The 20,471-nt window shown below is 44.6% G+C and overlaps 3 protein-coding genes across 3 annotated transcripts; all 3 read left to right on the forward strand.

Moving 5' to 3' along the window:
- The first annotated feature begins 4,393 nt into the window (after positions 1-4,393).
- Positions 4,394-9,808, forward strand: LOC131294415 (uncharacterized). The gene is made up of 3 exons (XM_058322462.1): positions 4,394-4,574; positions 5,923-6,026; positions 9,638-9,808. Exons 1-3 carry the CDS (start codon positions 4,394-4,396, stop codon positions 9,806-9,808), a joined length of 456 nt encoding a protein of 151 aa, XP_058178445.1.
- A 2,427-nt stretch (positions 9,809-12,235) lies between these two features.
- Positions 12,236-16,473, forward strand: LOC131294417 (adenosine deaminase 2-A-like). The gene is made up of 4 exons (XM_058322465.1): positions 12,236-12,282; positions 13,930-14,701; positions 15,597-15,947; positions 16,030-16,473. Exons 1-4 carry the CDS (start codon positions 12,236-12,238, stop codon positions 16,471-16,473), a joined length of 1,614 nt encoding a protein of 537 aa, XP_058178448.1.
- Positions 16,474-17,931: 1,458 nt separating this feature from the next.
- On the forward strand, positions 17,932-20,166 carry LOC131294418 (adenosine deaminase 2-like). Its single transcript, XM_058322466.1, has 3 exons — positions 17,932-18,645; positions 18,732-19,079; positions 19,729-20,166. The coding sequence occupies exons 1-3, from the start codon at positions 17,932-17,934 to the stop codon at positions 20,164-20,166; spliced, it is 1,500 nt and encodes a 499-aa protein (XP_058178449.1).
- Positions 20,167-20,471: the final 305 nt, after the last annotated feature.

The raw sequence follows: 20,471 nt of genomic DNA on the forward strand, positions 1-20,471 counted from the left end.
TATCGTCCTGGCTGGAACGAAAGAACTACCCAGTGTAGATAGAAATACTCCGGAAGGGTGGTAATGATTCTTATGCTTCTTGATCGACGACCCACGCAACGGTGTACGGTTCTGAGTGAGAAGGCGCCGGCGGAAAGCATGATCGCACGGGCGGAATACAATCAAACCAAGGGCGAGTGTCGGTGTCAAACAACGCGAAGGAATTGATCTCAACGGTGAGCAGCAATCAAACGGTGCAGATATTGGGCAACATTATGGAAAGGTAGTCAATTTTATCCAAATTCGTGAAACCTGGAAAGGATGCGCATATCCTAGATCAACGTTGAGTCAAAAGATTTCGAAAACGAGAAGAGCATTAGTGGATAGGGGATCGTGATCGCGAAGGAGAGCACGTGTTTACTGGTGTGTTGCGAGTTTCTGCGCAACTTACGACCAGTAGGTTCAAGTCATAATTCAAGCGGACAGGTTCAACCGACAGCAACTTATTGGGTGCCTTAAGGGAAGAAAAATCAAAAGTCAAAAACAAAACCAACTGTGCTAGAAAATCAACTTCTTATTATCTGTACATATCAGACGAGTGAGGTAAGGGAGCGATAGGATAGGATAGGACCCGGATGTGGTCGGAAGTCAAGTGGCAGTTTATTATTGGTTGTTGATAGTAAGTGAAATGTAGTTAAAGTGCTGACCCGAAACCCGATCCTGTCGGTGATGAAGGACAGAAGATAAAAAAAACAACACACACACACACACTGTAACCCAATTTACAAGGTACACGTAATGTTAACATAAGGTACTGTAAATGTAATGTTGCCTTTTTGCAGGTGAAACCATAAACCAAGCAATCGTTAAACACAGCCTTCCCGTCTTCAAGGAACATATTCGGAGGAAGTGAGAAGTATCCGTTAGAAAAGAATTAATAAAGAAAGAGCCAGGGAGAGAGAAAGAGGAGCAAAGGGGGACAGTTTCGAAGGTACGGTGCGGCCTGCCGTGCCAGCATTTTGTATATATTTATTATTATATCGGCTGCGAAACCCAAGGGTGCAGATTTTAATTCAAACAAAACGAATAAAACGAGAGGAAATAAACTGACTGTTTTAACCTGAAGCCAGCTCTCCGTCACCTTCGCAGTGAATGATTTATCGAAAGAATATCCGGGCCCCGCTCTGCCATTTCTCTGCTACCGTCGTCGTATGCTCGTCGCGTATCGCCCACGCGGAACGATCATGTTGGATGATTTGCACACTAATTATCAATCGACAATTTGCATAAAAATCAGGTCGTCGAATACTTGCCGCCATTGACCGTCAAATGTCTACGAAGTCGGTAGAAGGCAAGTGACTATATAGCAGGGATCGGCACACGTTTTCCAAAAAGGGCCAGATGATTTAAGAGGAACCGACGGCGCGGGCAGGATACTTTAAACGATGCTTTTATGTTTTCAAACCCTTTGTAATGGAGAGAGGAACTTTCTAAATAGCAAAGTTACATAAAAAAAGGGAAAAGATAAAGTATTTAAAATGTTAACGATAAACATATAACAGGAACACCTCTTTAAACAATGTCATTTTTGGGAATAAAACAAACCTGGCAAATCCGATAAAAATTTGGATGGGTTTTTTGTATGAAGCACTAACATATTTCTACGGGCCGGATAAAATCATTTGGCGGACTGGATTTGGCCCGTGGGCCGCACTTTGCCGACCACTGCTATATAGGCAGCGATTGAGAATGATTATGCAAAAACTATGGTCATCAAACCATCATCTAGAGACCAGAAGCCTGACAGATGGAAGCAAATTGTTGGGTGTGTGAAATATTACGTAAGTATCTTACAGGTGAGCCAGAACGTAATTTACTTCTTTACGTTAATATTATGTTCTTTTTTGTAAAGCATTCAATATACTAATATACAGGGATTTTCAGATGATATCATAACAGTAGCAGCATTTATTCCAACTGCAGCACATGATATTCCAACTGTGTCAGTTGAATTTATAACGCAATCATGTGTATTATAACTGTGTCAGTTGAAATCAGAATCGTAGCAGTTGATATTATAATCCTCCTGGTACAGCAGCTTGAGCGAAGTACGCAACTGGCGAGTGTAAACGTATATCGCACGAATGACAGCCCACGGTTGATCTACATAGCAGGTGAGTTCATAACGAATGAAGCTCTTCGATTTCATTGGAAAGAAACTGCTCACAAAAAAAAGTAAAAAAAATGACATGCAGTCAACAAGAAAATTAATCAGCACTGCTTGTTTAAAAATTCTTTTCGTTTTCTAATGAAATTAAAGCGATTCATGCGAGATGAATTCACCTGCTTTGTAAATCACCTTTGGCGTTTCATTCATGCGATATACGTTTATGCTTGTTAGTTACGTAAATCGCTCGACCTGCCATACCAACTTTATAATATCAACTGCTACGATTCTGATTTCAACTGACACAGTTATAATAAACATGATTGCGTTATGAAATCAACTGGTACTGTTGGAATATCATGTGCTGCAGTTAGAATAAATACTGCTACTGTTATGATATCAACTGAAAAACCCTGTATTATGGAATGTACTAATATATTATGGAATGTCTATATTTCATCAACTAAATCTTAAATCTTGGTCTGAATTGTCTATATTTCATCAACTAAATCATATTTTCGTGATGACGGAAATATAAATCGGGAAGTGCTATACATGTGACGCGAAGTGTAGAAAGAGCAGAAAGCTTTTTAGTTCGCTCCGTTGCCATTAGGTGGCGCTATATGCAGAAGTAAATTTGAAATTTTTATGTTTTTTTTTAACTTTTAACATACAAAAATTGATTTTTGTGGATTATAATTTACGATATTTGAGCCAAAATGTTTTTAACGAAATTTTGGTTATTAAAAACCCAACGCAAAAGTGTGGTTAAAGCTAAATGTGTTATCGTGGGCTGCAGTTTCCTATGAGTCATTCGGAGAGGTTTAAAATTGTCCTGTATCAAAGATGCGATCAAACGATAAAATAGTACGACTTTCTTCCTTCAAATAATCGTTTTACAAACCTCTGACCTCTCCATTTAAGTTTTTCGAATGGTGCTCCTTTTTGTGATGGAAAAACACGTGCCAATTTCATTCCCACACCACAGGTTTGCCCTCACAGTGAGCTTTGCCGGCTTTTCCCAGCTTGACGAAATACCAATTAAACTGCTCACATTATCGATATCTCACCCACCGTCGCGGGGAGGGGGTTAGACCGGCCATAAATCAGACTCTAGTCAAACAACGCCATTCGAAGCGCAAAGCGTCTGGAAAGCGTAGAGACGTCCCGGAACGTCGTTGAACCGAAATCGGATCTCGGATCGGCCGATATGGCCACTTGACTGGCGGGGGGGAGAAGGAGAGACCTGACCTCGTCAGTCTGGCATCTAGGAACGGAACTTCCGGTTGGAAGGCTAAGGAAGGCCAAGGGAAAGCATTCCAAATCTTCTTTATCTAACGGTTCAATTTTGCTCGTGTGCTGCTTCACACACTATTAAACCAAAAGGCGCCCAACTCCTCGCTACCCACCTTTTGGATTCGATTTTCTCATCACGAAGACCCATCATTAATTACTGTCCCCTTCCTTTTCCTCCCGACGCCTCCCCCCAACCGTCGCACCAAGGAATGGAGGGAGAAAAAAACACATCCCCAGGAACCGGCTGGTGGCAATATGGCAATTAATGATTTTATGGGTGCCAAAACAAAGCCACACCAACCAACCGAACCGACCGAACGGTGGCAAAGGCGTCGATATCGGCTTCGGGCTCATAAAATCCCATATCACCTAGCACGGGGACCACCCCTCGCGGCCCCTGTTCTCGAAGATTATCCGAGAGCCGGCTTTATTCGCCCCAAGTTCGGCCAAAGGAGGCTCAATTGCACGGTTCGTGGCCTACCGTCAACAACAAGTGTCCTGTTGCTCCCACAATACGGACCCCCGGCTTTCGTGCTTCCGCCCTCCAGACGGGCGCAACTAAAAGTCAATTAGGGTTGTTGTTCCCGAAGAGAGTATTGTATTATCATTTTTGTTCATCCTTTTGTTTGGACGATAGCACGGTGCCGGCATTATCGGCGATCTTCGGTTGTGTCCGCGACGTGCTTGATTCATGTGTAATTAATACGTTAACGTTGCCCAAGGATAGGACGGTAACAAAGGTGAAAGAAATCCGAAGTCCCATCACCGCCCACGTTGGAACATTATCCTCCAATTATCGTCCCACAAAGCAAAACGAAACCTTAACCGAGAGTGTTTCGAAAGTGTCCTAGCTCAACTCGATTAGGTGCTAGTGTGTGTGTGTGTGTGCGTAACATGTGTGTCGACGGCCCGGGAAGGCTCGCCGGACGTACCAAAACCATAACCACAGCGATGTTGTGCCAGCGTGGAAAGAAACCGATCCCGACCGGCACCCGGTTCGAGATGTCCGCCGTGCTGCTGATCGCCATCGCCGGATTAGTGGGAAAAGTTTGCCCCACCGGTGCGGCCACCCTCACCCACACGCCGACCGATTCCCTGTACCAGCGCTACTTTGATGCCGTTGCACCGGAAGGTAAGTTTGCGACGTGCGCCGCATCAGAACGCACCCCCCGCCCCGCTCCGACTTGACCAGACGGAGGAGTTTTCTGTTCGGTTAAGCACAGGATGCGAAAACTTTACAAACGGCTTTAATTAGTTTTAATTGCAATCCAGTGCGGTGAAGCCGTTCGAGGGGGTGATGATGGTAGCGGGGTTTCTGTTTGGATAAGATTGCCTAACTTGCATCATAATTTGAATTAGTTTTCTAAGCGCATCCTGCATGCATCGCTACAGAGGGGAAGCAATTAACTGGTTGAACGGTTTACAAAACGAACCACTTAAGATCAGCTTCAACCAACGTTAGTGTTACTTGTTTTCCAGAATGAATAGTATCGTTACCATAAAACTAAACAAGTCAATCTTAACCACAAAATTGTTGACCACAGAAAGCTTAAACCCACTTCTTCCGTTGATTACTAAGAAAAATCGTTCCAAATGGCACCACTGGGAATCGTTTATCTGGTTTCGATAATCGACGTGTTTTATCGCCCATTATTGGTATCCCGTGAGCTCGGTTTTTTTTTAATTGGAGCAACGACAACCGGCTGACTCATGACAACAACGATATGTTTGCATGACGTTTATATTTTCCGCGGATTACGACACAGGAATTAAATATTCATTGAAAGTAAACGAATTAATTATATCATTCCAAATATATACATATAAAAAAACGATTTTACTAACGGCAGTGAATTGTTTTGTTTTTCCTTATTTTATGATTTACTAACATATATGAAATCAAAAATCAAAACATTAAAAAGTAAAATCATTTAAAAAGCTAGCCTTACTATTTTCTGAGGGAAAAATTGTGGTCTTTTGAAATTTGAGAAATTAATATACCTCAACAAATAAAAGTAAGTTATCACACTTGTGTATACCCTTTTGAACATTTTTTTATCACTATTTAACAGCTCCATACATTTCGAGACCATTTGTATTGCTAAGGAATCTTTCGGAAATTCGTAATAATAAATACGTAATAACGTAATAAAATCCTTTCTGGAAACTTGATCTGCACATTTTCGAAACAGCTAATTGCTCCAAGTTTGCCCCGAACGCTCATCAGGATAAAATCGAAAGATAGAGGGAGGCTGCCCGTGCAGGGGGGAAACAAAGAAACCCGACTCCTTAAACTAAGATTGATTAGAACCCGATCGCTCGTTCCGGGTTGTCTCCGGTTGGCGCAATTTGCCATCGAAAGGCATCAATCATTATTCGCCTTCTCGATGCGCATCGACTAATACGCTTCTCTTTGTTTCTACCGGACTTTCTCTCTCTTCACCCCGCCCAACGCCCGCACGAACAATTATCCCTGGAAGATCGGGAAAACTTCATCAAATACCACCTGGACAAGGCCCTGGAGCAGCGCATACCGAACTATAGGAGCCACACACCGAAGGACTTCGAGTTCACCACTTTTCAGGTGAGTATTTTCAACGCCAAACTCTCGAGCCACTCTACGGGGAGGTAAGTGCTTGTGGGTGGTGGTGGGGTTTTTGGTGGGAATCATCAACCCGGTCTGCTTGCGCTTGTCATATCAATCTCTTCCCGGGCCATCGGGTATCGGGCCATTTTCCTGTCATAATATTTTCCTTTCCCACCGTTGCGGGTAGAGTTTAGGGAAAAAAGGAAATTGCCCTCCCTGTTCCCACGCCCTCTCGGCGGAAGGACACACAAATGAACGACCGAACTGTGGATGGAAAAAGGTCAAGACACCAAGCACCATCGTCGTTCCAACCTCAGCCATGAGGATAGTTTACTCAAGGATTACGAACGAACCGAACGAGTGGAAGGAGTCCATCGAATCGTTACAGATCACCAGAGAAGTCACGGCTTGTTCGATGCTTTGTCTTTACGGCTTGCCCCCTTCCCGACAACCACCTGCTTTCCTGCTCCCCTTTTCCCCCGACCCTTTTATCGAATCCTCGTTCCCACTTTCAACGAATGGAATGATGTCCATCTTGGGTAGGAATTCGGAGGGAGCTTCCATTTTCCGAAGCGGGGCTTTTGAGTGTCGTTCATCATCAATTAGGGAAGCCGAGGGGCAAGGGGGGAAATGCATTTTGCCACTCAATTAGGGACCGACAAAGACGTGTAATGGCCTAACGAGCCGGACGATGGAAATGAAAATGGATTTGCTTTGACAGGACGGGAATAGAACGGAATTGACTGAAATAAAAATATCAACCAACAATGGAAATTTTTAATACATCCACAATTTTCCATCTCCAAAGATGGTTGTTTCTTTGTGATTGTTTAAGTTATTTTGCTACACTCATTGGCAATTTTAAAGCGTTTCTTTTAATTTTTCTAAGTTTTCCCTCATCAGGTTATGTATCGATTTTTATCAGTTTTATCAAAAAAAATCTTAAAAAGCTTTCAAAGAAAAATGTCATCAACCAAAATTAATTACGAAAAAATTTCGCTACAAATTGAACTAAAACAGTTGTGTCCATTTCCATCCATCTCAATTTTCTATTTTTAGTCAAAACTACTTTTGTTTTGCTTTTAAAATTACCTGCTCCAATTACTTTTTCGTGATAGAATATTTTATTAAAGCTAAAAAACACCATAAGAAGAACAATGAGTGTACCCAAAGTAACACTGGTTTTGAAAAATTGAATTTCTTTTAGGAAATGCAGGAAATTCATGAAAAGATAGAGCTCGTTAAAGTCACAAAAGCAAACGATTGGTTTTAAATATTACGTTCGATAAACGTCCGGCACTTTAACTCCGACTGGGCTTTTCAACGCAATTGTCTATCCTTCTTCGGTAGTTTTGATCGTCTGAAAACTTGCTCCAGACATTCGGAAAATGGCCGACGATGGTAGAGGAAAGTTTTTTGATAAATTTTCATGCTTCAAGTTTCATCCATCGCTAACTTCGTGAAGCAGCATCCCCGCGCCTAACACCATGTTTCAGCTGGTGTTCGCTGCTGATTGTCACCAACTTTTTCGCCTGTCGATCGGCTCTTGAACCTCCCGAATTGGGTATCAGCGAATGACTGTGACGCTTCGTTCGGGTTCAGTATGGTCGGAATCAATTTGCATAGTTCATTAAAGCCGGCTGGTTGGAACGGCACTGGAACCACATTTCCTCCCCCCAGCTGCAACCCTTGTGCGGTATTGGGAACTCCGTCCGAATACAGCCCGTACGAAGCAGCATAACTTCCTTCCAGACAAAAAGTGGGGGCCCATTAAACCGAACAACCTGCTCCGCGCATCGTACTTCCATTCGGACGGGATGACGTTGGCCGGGCTCCAGACGGTCTGCTAAGTTTCCCTCGTTTTCCCGCCCTTGGTTTTCTAATCCCTCCAAATTGCACCCCATGAAGGTGCCTCGACGTTCCGTTTCGCGCCCCGACACCGAGACGGATGCAACGGATCCTGTCGCTGCTCCGGAGTTTGCGATATGCGAGACTGGCCGAGCGTTTCCCTCGATGGGGTGGAGATGAAAATTTAAATATAAATTAATTTTCCTCCAATCTATAAGCAACCAGACGTGGCGGAGCTGGCGAGCGAACGTCCTGGGTGCAGGTGGCTGGCGTCTTTTAACGAGCACTCGAAGAAATACTTCTTCTCCACCCTCGTAATCGTAAACTTTGGTCATTCGACTTGCAAAGTTGAGGTTTTCCCAAACTGGCGATGGGGTTGGCGTGTTATAAAAACACCTAATAGGCCCTTAGGAAGGAATGCAGCCGGGTCTAATAACTCTTCGGGCTTTACTTTGTGCAACGTATGAGCTTTGGTGGATTAGGTACTCTGTAGTTGTTTACAATAAAAGGGAGCAGTTGTGGTGCCCACTGTTTATGAGTGCACTCATAAAATCTTGTTGCAGTTACTCTACATTTTAAATTTTATCATTATGGAGTATATTCCGAGTAACTACCTGTTTATTTAAATACATAAACCCACCATTAGACTTGAAAGGAACGGTTTTCGCCTTCTTTAAAACTCCAAGCCGTCTATTTTCTCAGTAAAAACCATACCGATAAAAACAACGATCGTGGAAAATCAACAGGTTACACTTCCTTCAAGCAAAAAGCAATCAACATTTCCCTTTCCATGCCCCATTAGGAAGGAAACACTTTTTTTTTCTTTTGAATGCTTAAAGTTCCTTTCCGAGCCCGCAAATGGATATGCAAAAAGTCCATCGGGATGCTCACTTGCTCCTGGGTAATCGATAATGGAGTCCTACTACGAATGAATCGGTAATGATTTCGACTTCGTATTGATTTGATTTCTCTGAATCGAAAAAAAGCGTCTCGATCTGGAACAGCCGGAAAAGCGGCTTGGCTGGGACTTACCTTTCTGGGAACAGGTTTTAGCGGTGCTGATTTCATCGGAAGTGAAATGATGCTCAGTCAACAAGTATCTTCTTTTAACGCTTTGTAACTTGCTTGGAATATTTTACGATAGGAAAGATAGTAGTAACGATCTCAATAAACCAAACACGAATCGTATCATTCTTGGAACAAATTTTAATCGATTGGTAATTGACAAACAAAGACATACAAAATAATTCACCAGTAGGACCGGAGGGAAAATGGAGAAACCGCAACCAAAAACATTTAATGCGGACAAGGGTTTCATTAAAAATATATCCTTCCCCATCTTGTTGGCGAACTAAAACTCATTAAATCTCCCCCAGCTTCCGACCACCGACTCCCAGTCGGAGCATGTGTATGTGTTGAAAATCAACCACACTGGAGCATCAACATCATCCTTCAACGTCCCCGCCACATTCATTAAATATTCGATCGTATGCTATCGTTCCGGCTGCATCGATACCAGCGACATCGGTCACATCTGCTGTCCTTTCTAAGGCGCTTTGGCAAATAGGAAAAACAACACGTAAACAAACAAACATGCTCACATTCCATACAAGCCCTCGCCCCCCCATCCGCCCTGCTTTGGGTCATGCCAGTTTTTAGATAACCCCCGGGATACGGGATTGCCCGTGTGTAAGGAATTATCCATCAACCGGGGCTGCCTTCCACCTTCCACTGACCAGCTCTCTCGCTTTTCCGCACAGGACGCACAAGAGCCGGAAGATTTCGCCATCAACCTGTTGGATCACTTCATGAGCGCGTTCGGGCTGGACGAGGTGCACGTGTTCGAGTTTGTGGCGCTGAATGTGATCTGCTTTCCCTCCGGATGGTGCTTCAATCCGGACGACGTCGGTAACATCTGCTGTCCGTTTTGAGGAAAAACATCGTTGAATGGATCTTCGGTGGAAATGAGGTCATCAGCGGGATAGGAAACTGGAATGCGATTCGGTAAAAAGGATTGAGGGAGAGGTGAAAAAATAGACGAAACATTTACCACAAAACCACGCCCACACGCGCACGTTCGTTTGGCTCCCGATGCTCCAAACAGGAACCACATGTTAACAAAATTAACATCAATAAAACGACAGCAAATTGCTAAATCAATTATGCCCAAGCCCAATGTGTCACGCATGGTTTAATAGGGGTCTGATTTTACATTGGATTGACGGGTGAGTTTACACCGGCGTGGAGTAGTTTATTTTGAGCATACAGATTTAGCAGGACGTATCATCTGCAACCGACCAGATTTGCCAACGCTTGGACCAATATGGTGGAGAAATAAATCTAATCATTCGGTGAAAATTGTCGAAAAACAGCCCAAAACACATTGAAGACAGTAAAGGCGGGGATATATTCGTGTGGAAAATACCGCGGTCTGTTAAATGAACTAATCAACTCTTTGATTAGAGTGCACTTGACAGATGATTGATTTGTTGTTCCAAATGTCCAACACTTTACAATGATTACTTATGTTACCTGTAGATGTTTTAAAATTGTACTCTATGTATTTACTAAATGACTGATGACAAGATCATGACTTTAAAAAAAGTAGGGAAAGATTAAATTTCCACTGGTGTGTTGATTGTTTATTAACCAAAACCATGTAACGTTGGCTTAAGTATAATACGTTTTCACAAGCTGAAGTGGATACTTAAGTTCCGGACCCACATTATTTTTTTATTTAGTTCCATTAAGCAAATAATTCCAGTTTTATGAGCGAAACAACTTCTTACACTTTTGTTAACGTGCTTACATTTATTTGAGCCTTTTAAGGTTTGGCCGCTGCCCACATACCTGTTTATTCTTGCTATTCTTCCTACATCAACGATTAAACAACTTACTTAATTATGATTGGTTTTATTATTCGTTTTAGATAATTTTATAATTGAGCCTTGTTTCAGTTTTTCGTTATGAATTGTATTCGTTATGTATTGACAAAATAACAGAATTTAAATACCAAATTGAATGATCAGATTAAAGAAATAAATTAACATATTTACTTACATGCTCTTGGACATATAAACTTTTCCACATACCTTGCTTAAGTAAAAAAAGTCTTCAGTGTCAATTTATCAAGGGCTAACCGAATCAAAGTTGTGGATTTTTAATGCACATGCAGTAATTGAATGCGTTGATTTAATATTACTACTTTCGATTTTACTTTCATCTGTTGACTTTTCCTATGAACCAAGATTTCATTATCTTGTTATAAAACAATGCAGCAACCAAACAGCATTTCGGTATAGAATCCGCTTTTTCGTGAATAATCAGGGAACATGCAAAAAAAGGCTGGCAGTATTCAGTGTTACTAAATGAAATGATTAACGCAGATCGTAGCAAGCTCGCTTGTTCGCGATAGATTCTTGATGCTCCCGAACGCTGTTTAAAAACTCTTCGCTGTGGCCGTACTGTGCATGGTGGCCACCCAAACGCTAGGGTCACCCAAAGGCTAGGGCCACCCAAATTGTCTCCATATTAGCGTTCACACTCATTTCGCCGGTCTTAGGAATCGGGGAGGCTGTCCCTTATGTAACGAAAGTTATGTTCCCCATGCGCGAGATAAGAGATGCCGTCTCGTGGTAGCCGATTGAGGAGGGGAAGTGGGAAGGGGGGAGAGGGAGGAGGGGGGAGTCAGACAAATCAAGCGCACAATTGGAGCGTCAGTTCATCGGCAAAGGCAAAGGCCATCAGTAAGTCAGTCGCAGTTCGGTCGCGCAACGTGTGCATCGTAAAGTGTCGACGGTTCCGTGGAGCGGACCGTTGCAGTCGGACGCGAACCGGATCATCTCGTATTATTATCGAACGGTTTACTTTTCGACCTCAGTCACAGTTTGGCAGCGCATCAGCGTAGTTTTGTTAGCAGTGCACGGGGTTCCTGAAATAGGTTAGCGAAAAGTAAGTCGCAGCCAAACTGTGACTCACACAGAAAATTAGAATCACAGAAAATCAGAATCACAGAGAATAAGAATCACAGAAAATCAGAATCACAGAGAATCAAAATCACAGAGAATCAGAATCACAGAGAATCAGAATCACAGAAAATCAGAACATATGACCTTAGTAGCCAGACCATAACACAATAGGGGTCTATGTCTCCAGGTTAGCTTGCGAAGGCCCAGGAAGCTGGATTCAATAGACAAAAAATTTTCAAGAAGAAGACTTTTCGACCAGTCAATCGAGTGCAACCTCAGCCCGGGCGTGCGTTTCGCGAGAAGCGGAGTGAAGTGCTTGATTAGAAGATCAAAAAGATCAGTTCAAAGTGTTTGTGTGGTGCACCCGCGGACGTCGCCGCCAAAGGAATCATGGTGCCGAATTGGCGGAAAACGGCCGGTTTGCGTCCGTCAGGCAGGTACGTGCGTGCGCCATGGTGCCTCCCGGGTCCATCCTGGTCCAAGCTACCGTTCGACGTTCATCCCGGTTTGGGACAGACACCGGGAAACACAGGAACGGGGGAAAAAATGCTCTTGCGAATCGCCTCGTTAGTGAGCTGTAGGCTGGGTGCATTTGACTTCCGGACATTTTCCGGCACGCGGCGTGGAATTTTCGCCCCCATTTTGATTGACGGCTTTTCGGTGGCTGACACGGAATTCCGATGTCCGCCGTTCGTCATGCTCGCATGTGCCTTTTCCGATTGCTACAAATTTGCCGTTTGTGAAGCTTTAGGTAAGGAACAAAAAAACAGACAAGTACGACACTTGTGCAACGAGCCGTTTGTCAGCTTCGGCGGAATGGAATGCCGTAGTTTGCGAAGCGTATTCATGAGGTGTTAATTCTTTCACACGGACCAAAGCATGGCAGCGTAAAACAAAGTGCATTCTTTATTATTAGCCGTCACCTTTCATGCATGACAAACACGTGAATGATAGTGACAAAAAGATACCTGGATTGGTAACGGTACCAATAGTAGCGCAGTTATTTAGTCATGTAACCAACAATATGGTGTAATTTATAAGTGTTAAGCAAGCCGTAGACGTTGCGAACTTGTACGCGCGAACAATTTGACAACCAGGCATTGGCTATGTTAAGGAAAGGAAAGGAAGATATAAGAGGATATCTTCCTTTCCTTTCCTTAACATAGGCAATGCCTGGTTGTCAAATTGTTCGCGCGTACAAGTTCGCAACGTCTACGGCTTGCTTTAGGAACACAATATTTTACATATTTGAACCAATTATGATCGCAAAAACTGCTTTTCTTCTGAAAAACATCTATTTTTACCGTAAACCATAAAAACTACACGAAAACAGCGTTTATTTCTTCCTAGTAGTTTGTTCCTATAACAGCGGTATGGTTACTATAGTTGTGATATCGTGTTCCTAGAGTAGTGGTAGTACTTGGAAATGAATGAATATATTTTGACTGTGACTTATTTTTGAAGCTTATTTCAAACAGAAATGCAAAATTACTCATAAACTAATGCATTGTCTTGATCATAGATCAATACCACCTCATAGCCCACTCATAAACCAATGCATTTTGCATTGATTTATAGCCTTAAGGAAATCATGGCATACCTGATAAATTCTTAAGAAATGCAGCATAATAGTACAATCTGTTAAGAAAATATTAATTTTGGAGCCTTAATTTACTACAGAATGGGAAGGTTTATCTTTTGACCACTCAGCAGAAGATCATGGAACAAATATCTCCATTGCATTTATTTTGACGCAGAGCTGGAATTTTGGAACCACTGTTGATACTAGCACCACTATAGGAGCTATTCGTTTTTAGACAAGTATTGATTGAAGTATAAGTGGATCACAAAATATTCTATGAAGTCGCTTCTGTAAACGTTAAAAATAATACAAAGTCTTCATCCAACTATTTCGCACATCGGGAAACAGTGCAGTGATACCTTGTTTAACAGGATGATCTTATTTCACTCCATTAGTCACAAGAGGAGAAAGTTAAGAGTCTAACAGTTTGAAAAAGTCCCACCCACTAAAACAGATATTCGTCGAATGTCAAAAACATTTCAAAGTACCTTCCTTCCTTCAGCAAGTACCTGGTGCTGCTTTGCTTCTATCTCCTTTCCCTGGTCACCATGCTGGAGGCAAAAACGATCATCGAACGGGACGTCCCTCCGCCACGCATGACCCCCGAGGTGTACCACCGCGAGCGGGCCGCCATGCTGCTCAACGAAGCCAACGAGGGACTCGGGGGCGACATCCAGCTCACCGCCAACGAAACCTTGGTCAACCGGTACCTCATGGAGCTGAAGCGGGCCGAGCTGACCCTGGGCTTTGAGAACCCGTACGAGTTTCTGCCGGCTCGCCACCTGTTCGAGGTGCTGGACAAGATCAACTCATCGCTGCTGTTCCACCTGATCCGCAAGATGCCCAAGGGCGGCGTACTGCACGCGCACGACACGGCCCTCGCCAGCACTGAGGTGATCGTGAAGGAAACGTACCGTGACAACCTCTGGCAGAGGGGTACCATTTCGGACGGTACGGTCGAGTTTCTGTTTTCCCGCTCAAGGCCCGCGTCGGACGGTTTGGGAGATTGGATGGAAGTGAAGGATCGCCGATCGATTGATGGGGCCGAAAGGTACGATGAGAGCATCCGACGGTACTTCTCGCTGTACGAAGAGGACCCGCTGAAGGTGTACAAGAGCATCAATGACGTGTGGTCGCGGTTTACCAAAATGTTTTTCGCCCTCGATCCGATTGTCACGTACCGGCCGGTTTGGGAGAGCTACTTCCGGGCCGCCCTGCAGGAGTTCTACGATGATAACGTGATGTACCTGGAGTTTCGTGGGGTGCTTCCTCAGGTGAGTGTTCCCTCAACGGAGATGAAAATCGGACGCGTGTCGCGACGAGTTCTTTCACGCGGTGTCAGTTGGATGATTGAGTAGCAGCCCGGTGTTGCTAGGCTAGGGATCGTTTAACTGATAATTGTTATAACGTAACAAGCTCTTTGTTTTTTTTTTCCTGTGACGATTCACCAGAAGCTCCTTCCTTTTTGTTTCTATCAGATCGTTATCAACCGATTTCATGGTGTTTCATTTCAATGTTTATATTGAGGAGGACGACTATAAGAGACAATGGCTGGAATGTAATTGCATTATATTATTACTGTTGGTACCAAGTCGAATAATTGAAATATTGATCAGTTCTACCAAATAATGGAACATTGTGAATCTGCATTGGCATCAATTGGAGTCATTTTTGTGTACCATATTTATATGAGATTTGACAAATCTACTTCACTATAATGAAAGCTCTCAAATATTACTAAGTATACTAAACAACACAGAAGACATTTTGATATTTGGAACTAAATACAATAATCCTGTAATGTTGTACAAGTAACATGGAATGAAGTCAAAATCCCTAAGCAAAACTTGGTGATTTGAGTAATCAAATCTACTGTAATGTCTGGTAAAATGCGGAAGATTGAACAATTCTACGATATTGTCTAACAAATGTAGAATATTTTGCCATTTTGAACAGGAATGAAATTTGCTGAAATGATTTTGCAAATTTGAAATTTGCTACACAACTAAAAACGGCATGAAACTAAAATGTGAGCAGCACAACGATTGGTAGTTCCAAGACATGAGCTTCCACAACCGCCAAATTTAATATATTCCAACCGTAGCACATGCCAGAGGCCAATATATGAAAATTGTTAATAAAGTTTCGATTGCCGGCCAATCATTGCAGCTCTACGACCTGGACGGCCGGAAGTACGGCCCGGAGGAAGTAGTCGAGCTCTACATCAACGTGACCGAGGAGTTCAAAACCACCCATCCCCGGTTCGTCGGCACGAAGTTCATCTACGCACCGTTGCGCATCGCGGACAACCAAACGGCGGATCAATATCTAGCCATCGCCGAACGGCTGCACCTACAATACGGTGACTACGTGGTCGGGTTCGATTTGGTCGGCCAGGAGGACCTCGGTCGGCCACTGGTCGACTTCGCCGACATGCTGCTCACCCTGCCACCGTCGCTCAACTTCGTGTTTCACGCGGGCGAAACGAACTGGCATGGCATGGCGACGGACGAAAATTTGGTACGCCGTGCGGCGGGACCTTCACTGGTCCTTTCCCTCCCCCGGCTCATGATCCTCCTTCTCTTCTTTTAAAACTTCACAGTTCGACGCCATCCTTCTCGGCACGAAGCGCATCGGCCATGGGTACGCACTGCAGAAGCATCCGTCGCTGCTGGACGCGGTGAAGCGCTCCAAGATCTGCGTCGAGATCAATCCCGTTTCCAATCAGGTGCTGAAGCTAGTGGATGACCTCCGCAACCACCCGGCCAGCGTGCTGTTCAAATCGGACTTCCCGCTCGTCGTGTCCTCGGATGATCCATCGTTCTGGCACGCCACTCCGCTTAGCCACGATTTCTACATGGCTTTCCTGGGCATCGCATCCGCCCATCAGGACCTTCGGCTGCTGAAAAAGCTGGCACTCAACTCGCTCGAGTACAGCCTAATGAGCTCGACCGAGAAGAGTGCGGCTCAGGCCCTGTTCGAGCAGTTGTGGAATGAATTCATCGACTCGATGGTTGGGCAAATAATGGCAAACGAGCGTACTTGAGCAGCGAAATATTGTTCCTTCCTACACGTTTTGAAACGTTATATCGGTTAAAGTATGAGGATTTCCACGCATGGACCACCGAATAAGCGGTTTGGTATGTTAACATTTCTTTTGTCCTGATGACGTATCATTTCCTTTAAATTTTTGTTGTGAACTTTTTCGTAATTCAGTTATTCTCTGTAAAAATCAAATCAAGCCTGAAAAGCTTTTTAAGTTTCAGTTTCCCGTTGATGTAATAATAAAGTGGATTAACACAATTGTAATGAAAACATGAAATTAACCTGACTTTAATATCATAAATGGTCTCCAACTAATTTAGTACTTCAAATTCCAAGCCAGGAACAATAATATACCTGTGTGAAATTACATACATCAAATGAAATGAATACGCAATTTTGATTAGCCAACATAATTTGAGCAGTTTTTACATCACACCAACGATGTAAATTTGTTCATTCAGTTCTCCCTATCCACATCGAAATCCACTGTAACTGATTGATTGCCTCGTCGATCTGTCCATCCAACTTCATCCATCATTGAACAGCGAAAAGGCGGAGGGTTTCAAGAGCGTTTGCAAACCATATCTCACCGATAACAACACTGCCCCACTGGGTTCGGGAAGCGCGTAGTATATTTTTCAATTCTTTCAACACTTCCCTATCAACTCTTAGCACAACGAACTGTTTTTTATACCTTTCGTTAGCTTTACTTTTATGGCGATATACTGTGGTAATGAAAAGAGAGATTGAAACATAATGCTACTCTATTTGTATTGCTACCCGAGGTTCATTCACACCACCGACGGAAGGATTGGAGGAAGACGGTGCAAGATTACACATTAAATATAAATAAAATGGTTTGTTTGACAACAACAATATTATAAACGTTGGGAAACGCGATGCGATGTGGAGTGGACGGATGCAACATGAGCGGAGAATCACACGAGGAATAGACTCTCGGTGTGTGAATGAATGATGCGCGCGCCAACATCGCGATCGCTGACCACGCGAATCATCGTGTCCATCACTTACACAACGAGATTTATTTTTAAAGCTGTGCTTGTTTGCGAGATAATCTTTCGCGTTCCGTTGCCATTGCGCGATCCGCGCATTTTGCGCTGATAGCTCCAACGAAACGCCACGAGCTTGGTGTTGGTGTGATCGCGACCATCTGGCGAGGTTCGCAACGACAGAATCGCGTATCGCGCGTAGTATAATGTTATCGTTGCGAACACAACCCGTCCTCCGTATCCAGCCGAGAGTGAAGTTATCTTATTGCTTGTGTGGAGCAGGCCCATCGAACCGACACTGGCCTTGGCTCACGAGCCCCGGCGTGGGCTGGGCTCAGTTCCGTCGTGTTCGCTCCACCGTGAAGTGTGTCCCCATTGTCGGCCGGTGTCAGTTTGCGCGGTTTCACTCGAGCGTCGTCGCGTCGCCTGTACTAAATTTTAGCACAACCATGTCTAGCGGTGGACGTCCAGCGTACGACGAGTTCGTTCGGCAGCGGGCCGAATTTCTGGCTCGCGAACAAGATCGAGGTTTGGGTTCCGACCTGCCGCTTAATGCCGACGAGCAAAAGCTGAACCGATACGTGATGCACCTTAAGCAGGAGGAGCTGTCGAAGGGTGTCGAGAACCCGTACGAACTTGTGTCGGCGCGGCACTTCTTCGAGATGCTCGACCGCATCAACGGGTCGACGCTGTTCAAGCTGATCCAACGGCTTCCCAAGGGTGGTATACTGCACGCGCACGACACGGCCATCGGCAGCACGGAGCTCATCGTGAAGGCGACGTACCACGCACACCTCTGGCAGTGCGGAGACTTCCCGCGGGCCGACGGAGACCCATTGCCGTCGTATAGGTTCTCCCGGACAAATCCCACCGGAGTGGAAGGCACGGTTGGTGAGTGGCGCCCGGTGGCGGACATCCGGCAAGAGCTTGGGAACGAGGCGTACGATGGCGCTATTCGGAAGATGTTCACCCTGTACACGCGGGACCCACTGAACGCGCACCGGGACATTAACGACGTGTGGCGCAAGTTCATGGCCCTTTTCATCTGCTTCGAGCCGATGGTGACGTACAAACCGGTCTGGGAGGAATACTTCTACGGTTGCCTGGAGGAGTTGCTCGCGGACAACGTCACCTACCTGGAATTCCGTGGCCTACTGCCTCCGGTGAGTGCAGAATTTCCCAAAACTCCCGGGAAGCCCCAAGTACGTGGGTTTTCATTACAACCATTGCTTTCCTCCCCTTTCGAAAGGTCTACGATCTGGACAACCGCAAGTACACGCCGGAGGAGATCGTACGGATGTACGTGGACCAGTCGGACCGGTTCCTTCAGGCACATCCTCAGTTCCTCGGGGTGAAGTTCATCTACGCACCGCTCCGGTTCTGCGACGATGCCACCTTCGACGGGTACCTTACTCTGGTGCAGAAACTACACGACCGCTTCCCGAAATTCATCGCCGGTTTCGACCTCGTGGGACAAGAGGATCTCGGACGGCCCCATACGGAGTTCAACGAGCGGCTCCTTCGCCTCTCGCCGGACATTAACTTCTTCTTCCATGCCGGCGAAACCAACTGGTCGGGCCGGGCGGACGAAAATCTGGTACGTACGGGAGATTTGTTAAACCTTCTTATCTAGGACCTTGAGAATTGGACAACTGTTGACAGACATCGACGCCCTATTGAAGGATTGTCATAACTTGGCCGAATCGATTGGTTGGGATTAGAACAATCGATACTCCACCACACCGTTGCCACCCGTTCGGGTTCAAGGGTGTGAAGTTGAGGCCTTTATTGGTGGAGATAGCCCCGAAATGGGTTGAGATAAGGCAAACATCTGATAGGCTTGTTGGTTATGGAACCAGTGTGTTGCTAGACGAGCTCCCGGAACGCATGTTTACACGACCGCTTAGCGCGTGCTGCACCAACATAAAGAAAAGGAGCGAGGGAATTGATAAGGTTTGCTATCTTTATTTGAAGATAAAAATGGCTGCTAAAGGAAGCGTCCTCCAATCGATGGATCACGAAGATTATTTTCGTATTCGTATTTAGAACAATTATCAAAATATAATATTAATAACAATACTCGAGAGAGATTCGACCTAACAAAATGTTTTAAAAATCATAGCTAATTATTTAAGAACTGTTTAGTGATGTTGATGAGCTTATACTTTTGAAAGGCCGGTCAACTTTTTTTCAAACAAAACCAAATCGATTGTATAAATATTGAAACCAACCTATTACCTTTCCAGATCGACGCCATCCTGCTGGGAACGAAACGCATCGGGCACGGTTTTGCCGCCCTCAAGCACCCGGTAGTGCTGGAGGAGATTAAAAAGCGCGGTGTCTGCATCGAACTCAATCCCATCTCGAACCAGGTGCTGAAGCTGGTGCAGGATTTCCGCAACCATCCGGGGGCGTTCTACTTCTCCGACAACTTCCCGGTGGTCGTCTCCTCGGACGACCCTTCATTCTGGTGCGCATCCCCGCTTAGCCATGACTTCTACGTGGCGTTCATGGGCCTTGCCTCGGCCCGGGCCGATCTGAGGCTGCTGAAGAAGCTGGCCCTCAACTCGATCGAGTACAGTGCGATGAGCGCCGCGGAGAAAACGGCCGCGAGACAAAAGTGGACCGCAGCCTGGGACAGTTTCGTGCAGGAAGCGCTCCAGACGATTCCGGAAACGTACTAAAAACGGAAATGGACGTAAGTCCTAGTGGGTTGGCTATGTTGGCGATGTTTAGCAGTATTTAATAACCTCTGGATTTCTATCGCAAACTTAAGCTGTGTGAGATAAACGTTACTTAGGGCCAGTGAATTAATTTAAAAATATAACTTTGCATAGAAGATGTTGATACAACTATGACACAACAACCAACATTTATCGCTTTATTGTTCATCTTCTTGCATCGAATAGACAAATCGCTTTGCAAATCTTTTAATCCGTGATACGCGAATCTGCTACATTACAAAACTTTGTCAAATCTTGTTATCGCT

This window comes from Anopheles ziemanni, chromosome 2 (assembly GCF_943734765.1).
Source record: "Anopheles ziemanni chromosome 2, idAnoZiCoDA_A2_x.2, whole genome shotgun sequence".
NCBI lineage: Eukaryota > Metazoa > Arthropoda > Insecta > Diptera > Culicidae > Anopheles > Anopheles ziemanni.